The sequence below is a fragment of the Notolepis coatsorum genome, assembly GCF_963971535.1.
Source record: "Notolepis coatsorum genome assembly, contig: SCAFFOLD_300, whole genome shotgun sequence".
In the NCBI taxonomy this organism is placed as follows: domain Eukaryota; kingdom Metazoa; phylum Chordata; class Actinopteri; order Aulopiformes; family Paralepididae; genus Notolepis; species Notolepis coatsorum.
In genome coordinates, this window is record NW_028173498.1 from 230,432 (window position 1) to 240,828 (window position 10,397).

The window sequence follows — 10,397 nt, forward strand, 5'->3', positions numbered from 1 at the left end:
CTCTCTCTCTCTCTCTCTCTCTCTCTCTCTCTCTCTGGGCAGATTGACGATGCCCACCAATCAGCCCCATCACCATTAACATGTGGTAACACTGTGGTGAGGCCAAGGACACACAGGGTGCACACAGCACCACAGAAGCCAGCCTGAGTTCCAACAACAACACACTCGGTACAGAGTACCTATATACTGTATCAAACTAATCACTACCAATACACACAATGAAACCATGGAGGCCATCGGGGCACACCTGATACAGGATGTCCACTTCTTCCTTCCTGTATGGAACGGTCACCGTCAACACAACACAACACAACACAACCAGCGATGTAGTGAGGGTGGGGCAGACGGCGTAGGATGTAGTGAGGGGTGTTGTTGTCCGACACAGGATATGCTCACCTCTCTTTCTCTGGGTTATATGGAGAGTTCCAGCACCCTGTGTACCGTCGACGAACGATAATGTCAGTGGTGTTCAAGGCGTGAAGCGATTCACCCATCTCTCTCTTTGGTTCTATAGAGAACGCCCACTGATCCACCTTAATGACCACCACGATGAACGTGACCATGTCGGGGTGATGACGTCACACAGTAGGCCCCACCTCTTGTACCGCTACTGGTGGATAAAATGGCCGCCTGATCCCAGGCACACGGAACGGGGGCCACATTTGGACACTTCCTTCCACCCGGTCTTAACGTGGCCCTGCTGACGGGCTGACGGGCTCTGAAAGCCCCACGGAAACCTTTTGGTAGGACGACGGACACGGAGGACCTTTTTTTTTTTCTTTTTTTTAAAGACAAAGATAAAAGGGAAGCCGGGTCGTTAGCTAACCAAATAGCACAGTTTTGCACTGTTGACTTGTTGACTTTAACGCTTTAGCGGGTGGAAGGACTGAACCGACGGGAAGGAGTGGTCGACGGGAACGGAGCAGACGGGGTTAATGAATCGTGTCCGCAATGAATGTGTCCTGTAACCTTCCCCCCCACTGGAAGGGAAATGGCGCCCACTTTAAGTATTCACTTATATTCTTCCTGTGATGTCATCTGGGTTTAAAATCCATCTCTGCTCCATGAATGGGCCTCTGAATTTGTGAGGCCGTAAAATGTTTGTCTGAGCTATTACACACAAATGAGTTTTAAATGCTGATTCCAAGCTGTTAGCAACACTGGAATATAAACCACATTTAGGTGAGAGAACTCTGCTTAATATTTTAGTAATACTAGAACATAACCTCATATGGGTGTTAAAATTCAATATAATATTTTTGTCAGAGCCCCCTTCATTGTCTATGAAGCGCCCCCCAGATTTTACATCCCAGTGACATCACTGATTAGAGGGTTCTCTCTGATGTCTAGCTTTAGGAGAGAGAGGTGTGTTCGTGCTCACAAATACAGACTGAACTGTCCTGGGGCCCAGGAAGAATGTACGTGAATTATGACAATGTAAGCATTCCCCTTTTTTTAAATACAAAGAAAAAAATACATATTCATAAGGAAAGGGTTGTATTTTATTTTCACCCGCATGTGCCAGAGCAACCGAGAAGGTTTTACTCGATCATTGTCTTGGTAGAAGTGGTGTGGTATATATGTAATTTATATATGATTGTGCTCTAAGAATACATGTGATCATGGGGGGCGGAGCCTGCGTGCTCTTAATGTTTAGCAACATGTCCACTGCCATCGTTTGTAACCATTTGATTGGGTGATAAGGTATCGCTCTTTTTACATTAAAAACAAAACAGGGACATTTGTTGAAAAGTGTATGTGTGTGCATATTTACATTATTTGCACAATGTTTGTGTGTAATGTTTGTGTGTGTGCACGTTTGCACACGATCATGCATATTCTCCACTTGCACAACCTGAAAGTAGGCACTTCCGGCTGACTTCAGGTTGCGAATGGTACTTCCTGTCCCATCCAAATACATTGTTTTTAGCTACTTTTCTCCCGTTATTTAAACGACTTTGTCGTCACAGAGAGGTAATGAAACGTTTGTATTATTATAGTATAGAATGTATTTAATAAGCAAACGTTTGTCAGCAGGGTTTTTGGGCTGTATTTCATGTAAAAACGTTTACTGTTAGTTTACTTGCTCACGCTAATTAAGGCTAATGCTGGCTAACAGGAGCTAGCGCAAGAAACGACGCCGCAAAGTATTGTTTATAGTGCATTTCTTGCCACCTTATAGCATTTGTACATTTGTATGACAGTCTATAATGCTCCCGTGAGGTTTTTCCGGACGTTTTGGTAATGATTTTCACTATAAAATCATATTTCTAAATGACAGGAAGTTGATAAACTGGCCGGAATAGCTTTGAGCTAACGATCTTTGCCGATACATTCCATTCTAAACGTAACGATAGTTGTTCAAAACATTACCTGTCTATATCATTTGTTCCTCAACGTTATATAGACAGGTAATGTTTTGTAAACTAACTGCAGCCTGCTACAGTTAGAAGCTAACGTTAGCCAGCAAGCTGCAGCCTGCTACAGTTAGAAGCTAATGTTGAGGAACAAATTATATAGACAGGTAATGTTGGCCGATCCATAGATGTGTGACTTGGCCATAAGGATTTGGATAGTCGACTTTGATTGGCTGATAGTCGACTAATAGTCGACTACCCCCCCGAATGAATGCTAAAGTATGCAATTGATACATCTTGATATTTGTCTACTCTAGTGTGTTCATTAGATGAGTGAAATCCTCTTTCAGTGCCTTCAGTGTTTTCTTAGGCAGTTAGCATTGCTGGTATGCGTACCATTAGCGTTAGCCACGCTTCTAGGCCTCTTTGCTTTTGGAAAAAATTATACAAAATTATTATTATATATATATTTTTGCATTCGACTAAGAGGTTGGCAGTCGACTACGTCTCCTTTCGATCGATTAGTCGACTATTCAACTAATCGGGGTCAGATGTCATTTATATTCTATATTCATATTGCATGTGACCGGATGTGAAAATTCACTACTGTATCTCCAAAAAGCCCTGTAAATCATCTGCCCTTTGTTAATTTGCTTAGATTTCTAGTACACCTGATCTCAAGAAGGTGCTGAATGAGCTCAATGACAATGTTCCATGCCTGGTCAATGTTAGCATGGTGGCATTCACTATCAAAGATGAAGGGGGAAAAAACATAATAATAATAATTTATATTCTCCTTTGGTTCATTACAATTTACTCAAGCCTAGTAACAGACACAATATTTCTGACACTGGGAATACATTCCCTGAGGTCCATAGATGTCCATAGATACCAATAACATGCAAATGGACCATGTCGAAGTGGAGCAATCTTCCATTTACTTGGGTATGTATGGCACATTTTCAGAAAATATGGCTCTGGCTTACCTCCTACTGGAGTGGAATCCTGCTACCAGGCACGGTGGCGCTATTCTCAAAACTCCACATTGGTAGATCTTGGTGAACTAATGCCTCGCAACAAATATCACACTGATTGGCCAGATAGTGGTGCGATAATCACAGATCAAAATGTACAACTTTGACAAGAAATAACTTACACCACGTCAAATTGACACAAGATTTACACATTTCCAGCTATCCTTGGTCTCTACAAGGATAGGGGGGTGACAGGTGGCCCAGGAGGTAGAGCGGTTGTCTGGCAATCGGAAGGTTCCTGGTTCGATTCCAGATCCTCCCAACAGCATGTCAAAGTGTACTTAACCCCTAACTGCTTCTGATGAGCAGGGTTGCGACTACCGTTGGTGTGTGAATGTGTAAGTGAATGTGAGGTATAAACTAAATAAAAGCACTATATAAATGCAGTAAATTTGCCAAATACGACTTGGCAGGGTCTTGGCAGTGGGAGACAACTCTTTAACTTTAATGTTACTCAATGTTAATGTTACTCAGCTTTACATCTACACACATTTTATTATCATAATACACCTACTGTCTAAGCTAATAGTGTGGTAGTTATTCATCAGATGCTACAGTCTAAGCTAATCGTTTGTAGATATTTATCAGATGCTACAGTCTAAGCTAATCGTGTGGTAGTTATTCATCAGATGCTACAGTCTAAGCTAATCGTGTGGTAGATATTCATCAGATGCTACTGTCTAAGCTAATCGTTTGTAGATATTCATCAGATGCTACAGTCTAAGCTAATCGTGTGGTAGTTATTCATCAGATGCTACAGTCTAAGCTAATCGTGTGGTAGTTATTCATCAGATGCTACAGTTTAAGCTAATCGTTTGTAGTTATTCATCAGATGCTACTGTCTAAGCTAATCATGTGGTAGATATTCATCAGATGCTACAGTCTAAGCTAATCGTTTGTAGATATTCATCAGATGCTACAGTCTAAGCTAATCGTTTGTAGATATTCATCAGATGCTACAGTCTAAGCTAATCGTTTGTAGATATTCATCAGATGCTACAGTTTAAGCTAATCGTTTGTAGTTATTCATCAGATGCTACAGTCTAAGCTAATCGTGTGGTAGTTATTCATCAGATGCTACAGTCTAAGCTAATCGTTTGTAGATATTCATCAGATGCTACAGTCTCTAAGCTAATCGTTTGTAGTTATTCATCAGATGCTACAGTCTCTAAGCTAATCGTTTGTAGTTATTCATCAGATTCTACAGTCTAAGCTAATCGTTTGTAGATATTCATCAGATGCTACAGTCTCTAAGCTAATCGCGTGGTAGATTCATCAGATGCAGGAGGTCTCCGGTGACGCCTCACACGGAGCTAACAGGCTGCCACACGCCATCAGAAGGCAGAACAACAACAGCGATATCCCAAGTTGGCAGGAAATGTTAGGAAAGTCTTTTGTTTCGTCCTTGATGATGATCTCCTGCTTGTGTGTGTGTGTGTGTGTCTTTGTTATGTCCGTGTGTCTCTGGCTCAGCTCCTCGTGGTGTGAAACGACAGAGACTTGCCAGCGCAGCAGGAGGGTACGGAGGACGTGGCTCACAGTGTCGCTCTCCTCTAATGGAGGAGCAGATATTACACTGTTACTGCCATGCGGGAAACCCAACGCCGGGCCAATTAGTAATTTGGTATTTCATAAAAGCCTGGCAGGTTTCCGCGGGATGATGACACACTGACAGGGCTGCTCTCTTCTCCGGGGGCCAAGGGCTCCCAGCTACAGGACTGCTGGAACACACACAGGCGTGCGCACACACACACACAGGCACGCATATACACAAGCAGGCACGCACACACACACAGGCACGCATTTACACACACAGGCACGCATTTACACACACAGGCACGCATTTACACACACAGGCACGCATTTACACACACAGGCACGCATTTACACACACAGGCACGCATTTACACACACGCATAATAATAATAATAATAATTCATTTATTTTGTATAGCGCTTTTCAAGGACCCAAAGTCGCTGACAATAGGCAAATGCCCTCAGCTAGAATACGCATTCAATCAATGTTATAAGACATTGATATCAGGAGCTATCTGTAGCTACTGCTAGCCCGGTAGATAACGTTAAGACAATTTAGTTTACTGGGACAGATCGACTAACGTGAGCTAGCTAACGCGAGCTAACGAGGGAACGGAGGTATTACGCACTCGACTATTGCTGGAGCATTTGTTGATATCAGCAGCTATCAGTAGCTAGCCAGCTAGATACCGTTAGACAATGCCTCGTCATGTATTAAACTAAAAGTGAATAGTTGACTGGGTCATTGTTTAAACAGTAACGGAGGTCCGCTCTTCTAGAGCATACTGCCTGTGTTGACATGAGCACTGCGAGCAGAAGCCCTTAGCCAATAGTATCCCGCTGCAGGGCTGGGCGGATATGACTCGTTGCCACGTTTTTTTTCAAAATAAGAGTATCATACGAACCTAATTGTTGCTAACTGCCAGAGCCATCGATATTATGACTGGAGATGCGCTTGGGGCGGAAATGAGACCCGCACAGATTTTCAAAATAAGAGTATCGTTATGAACTTGATTGATTACACGTCACACGGCGGGCAGCCCTCTAAGTGTCAAGCGCCAACGGTAAAAACTGACCGCCCCTGGCGGGCGGCGGGCTTTAGTTTCGGTCCCTGAGTGAAAGGGTTTTAAAGGGATAGTTCAAATAGTTTATTTTACATTAAATTGTATGAAATACTTAAGCTGACTTTGCCGAGTCCTGTGGTGGAAGTGCTGGCCGTGTTCTGAACGAGGTCCGGTAGTAACAGTTTTAAGCCACAACACCACACCAGAATACCCTGAACACATTTAACCCTTTCACTGCCACACTGCCAAAATGGTTAATCCTTTCACTGCGACAATACATCAGGTTAACCCTTTCACTGCCACACGACAACGGGCTAATCCTTTCACAACCACACTACAGAAGGTTAATCCTTTCACTGCCACACTACAGACTGTTTACCGTCTGTAGTGTGGTAGTGAAAGGTTAACCGTCTGTAGTGTGGTAGTGAAAGGGTTAAAGGAACACACCAACATTATGGGAAATGCACTACCATCTTCTCCAGAGTCAGACAAGAAGAACTTCCTCTCTGTGCGTTCAGTAGAACGCTATCCGACTGCAAGCTAGCCTAACTTGGCACAAATGAATGGAGGCGGATACAGACCTATATTCTAGCGTAACACCTAGAGGTGTGTTTTTGCGAGAGGTGTTTTTGGCCAACAGCTACTGTAGGCTAGCTGTTCCGTATTCGCTTCCATTAATTTGTGCTAAGCCGGATAGCTTTCTACTGAACGCACAGAGAGGAAAACTGGTATCCATCTTCTTGTCTCTCTCTGGGGAAGACGGTAAGCACATGTCCTATAATGTCAGCGTGTTCCTTTTAAGGGTTTTGTTTCAAGAACTGGAAAAGAAAAGAAGTCTTTCAACAACTTCACATCCAGTGAAAATGCAGAATTTCCCTCGTGATAAATAAAGTATTTCTAAATAAATTAAAGTGTCTGAATGAAAGCATTCTAATAGTGATGTCATAGTGACTACTGGTCGTTGAGAGCTACAGTATATAGTTCTAGAATTCGTTGGGAGCTACAGTATATAGTTCTAGAATTCCAAGATATAAGTCGGAGGAATCTCACACCACAAAGGGTTAAAAAGAGGACGTGTTTCAGCCTCGTTGTGGGGCGACTGACTTGCTTGTGTTTATTTTCTCATCATATGTCTCCTGCTGTCAATGTGCACCAAGAAATAATATTATTATTAATAATAATATTATGGGCTGGACAAATGTTCTGAGGGAGGGCATTAAACTTGCATCAAGCTTGATCTTCAGCCCCTTTTACACATGTGGTCATATTTCCATGCTCTAAAACAATATTTGTGTGTGTTTCAGGTGTGATGCTTATATCCCTAGCATTATGTGCGGACGCTGCCATTGGGAACGTGCAGGAGAAAGCAATGAAGCTCCATAATGGCTCCAACTCTGAAATGGTACAAATTCTTACTACGCTGACGACACAGTACAATTCAAACTGCACTGACGACACAGTACAATTCAAACTACACCGACTACACAGTGCAATTCAAACTACGCTGACGACACAGTGCAATTCAAACTACGCTGACGACACAGTACAATTCAAACTACACTGAATACACAGTACAATTCAAACTACACAGTACAATTCAAACTACGCTGACAACACAGTGATGTAACTGGTATGGACTGGTTTGTGTGTGTGATGTGACTGGTTTGTACTGGTTTGTGTGTGTGATGTGACTGGTATGTACTGGTTTGTGTGTGTGATGTGACTGGTATGTACTGGTTTGTGTGTGTGATGTGACTGGTATGTACTGGTTTGTGTGTGTGATGTGACTGGTTTGTACTGGTTTGTGTGTGTGATGTGACTGGTATGTACTGGTTTGTGTGTGTGATGTGACTGGTTTGTACTGGTTTGTGTGTGTGATGTGACTGGTATGTACTGGTTTGTACTGGTTTGTGTGTGTGATGTGACTGGTTTGTACTGGTTTGTGTGTGTGATGTGACTGGTTTGTACTGGTTTGTGTGTGTGATGTGACTGGTATGTACTGGTTTGTGTGTGTGATGTGACTGGTTTGTACTGGTTTGTGTGTGTGATGTGACTGGTATGTACTGGTTTGTACTGGTTTGTGTGTGTGATGTGACTGGTATGTACTGGTTTGTGTGTGTGATGTGACTGGTATGTACTGGTTTGTGTGTGTGATGTGACTGGTATGTACTGGTTTGTGTGTGTGATGTGACTGGTTTGTACTGGTTTGTGTGTGTGATGTGACTGGTTTGTACTGGTTTGTGTGTGTGATGTGACTGGTATGTACTGGTATGTACTGGTTTGTGTGTGTTATGTGACTGGTCTGTACTGGTTTGTGTCTGTGATGTGACTGGTATGTACTGGTTTGTGTCTGTGATGTGACTGGTTTGTACTGGTTTGTGTGTGTGATGTGACTGGTGTGTACTGGTTTGTACTGGTTTGTACTGGTTTGTGTGTGTGATGTGACTGGTGTGTACTGGTTTGTACTGGTTTGTACTGGTTTGTGTGTGTGATGTGACTGGTTTGTACTGGTTTGTGTTGCAGGTGCTGTACTCGTACTCCATCGGCTTCCTGTACATCCTGACGGGCCTGTTCATGGTGGGGGGTCTGGGCCCTGCAGTAGCCTTCTGTTCAGAGGTCAGAGGTCGCCTGACGACAGGACTATGAATTCACATTCAATGTATTTTGTTTTGCATGCTGTTTTGTTTTCCCATCTCTACTCCCTGGCGCCAGCGTTTTCAGACCGTTTTAACTGTTTGTTATCGCCATCGTATATTCTATGTATGTTGTATGCATTGTATTTTATTTTTCAACATAATGAAACAAATCTTTAATCTGGCATCATCCAATGTTTGGTGATTCTGTTCCTGGTGATGGATGCAAATTAGCGCATATTTAATTAGGTAACGCCTATTTTGCATAATATATAAACATAAAATCTCAGAAAACTTGCAATACATTTTTTCTTAGTTGGGAACGTTTTATAGTGATATCTATTAAAATATAATATTTGCCTCTTCGCCTCTAGGCTGTCTCGCCTTAACCCTTTCACTGTCACACGACAGAAGGTTAGCCCTTTGGTATCACACAACCGACGGCGATGCTCCATCATTAGCATCATTAGCTCCGCGGTTGTGTGATAGTAAAGGGCTAACCTTCTGTATTGCCACAGTGAACGGGTTAACCGGCTGTCGTGTGGCAGTGAAAGTAACTCCCCCTGAACCCTCTGTCCCCTCAGCATCCCGTGACGACGTACGGCTACGCGTTCTTCTTCTCCCTGACGGGTTACTTCGGCATCTCCTTCGTGTTGGCGCTGATCAAACTCTTCGGAGCCCTGGTGGCAGTCACGGGTGAGATCTGCTATTATTCTATTCAGTTCAGTTCTGCTCTATCCTATTATGTTATCTACTATTATGATTTACCAAACGGAGAAGGTAAAGACGACTTTAAACTGTTAAAACGGTAATCCAGAACTGTTTTATTGCACTGTAAAAACATTTGTATGTGTCTGTCTGCACTTCATGTGCTCATTTTATATCTATTCTATTCTACTATTTTATTGCACTGCACTATTTTACTCTGTCTATTCTATCGTATTATTTTTATTATTGTCTATTTTTTAAACTGAATCAAACCATAAACAAGGTGGCCTGTTGGGATGTTAAGATCCTAATGTGAGAAACTGTGATTTTATATGTCTGCACTTTATGTGCTCATTGTATGTCTGTCTTTTTCTGTTGTGAAGCACTTTGAGCTGCAGTTTTTGTATGAAAGGTGCTATACAACGTAAACGTATAAGTTTATTATTTATTATTAACTATTATTATTATCCCAGGTCACCGAAAACGAATGCTGATTTAGTGAGCACATCATCTCGCACACACATCCAAGCACTGTGACCAGTTCTCCAGTCAGCTTGTACACAGACAGAACCTTGACCTTCTGGATAGAAAGAGCTCGACTAACATTGCTAATGACAAGTGGGGGAATAGGGCTAGAGTTCCAACAAATCTGAACGATCCCTTTTTAAGCTACAGTTTCCAGAGAAGGTTGAGGACGCGACATGTTGTTCTAACTAACGGTCTCCTTCACGCCGTCTGCAGTCACCACCGGACGGAAGGCCATGACCATCGTGCTCTCCTTCATGTTCTTCTCAGGTTAAGACCCTGACAGAGATGATCAATGATGTAGTGGTTAAGACCCTGACAGAGAGGATCAATGATGTAGTGGTTAAGACCCTGACAGAGAGGATCAATGATGTAGTGGTTAAGACCCTGACAGAGAGGATCAATGATGTATTGGTTAAGACCCTGACAGAGATGATCAATGATGTAGTGGTTAAGACCCTGACAGAGAGGATCAATGGTGTAGTGGTTAAGACCCTGACAGAGATGATCAGTGGTGTAGTGGTTAAGACCCTGACAGAGA

At 42.7% G+C, this 10,397-nt stretch overlaps 1 protein-coding gene across 1 annotated transcript; it reads left to right on the forward strand.

Moving 5' to 3' along the window:
• Nucleotides 1–226: 226 nt before the first annotated feature.
• LOC311247771 (adenosine 3'-phospho 5'-phosphosulfate transporter 2-like) lies at nt 227–10,131 on the forward strand (the record flags this gene model as incomplete). Its single annotated transcript, XM_084338772.1, has 5 exons — nt 227–329; nt 7,295–7,392; nt 8,514–8,606; nt 9,208–9,319; nt 10,073–10,131. The coding sequence occupies 5 exons, from the start codon at nt 227–229 to the stop codon at nt 10,129–10,131; spliced, it is 465 nt and encodes a 154-aa protein (XP_084194898.1).
• Between the last annotated feature and the right edge of the window lie 266 nt (nt 10,132–10,397).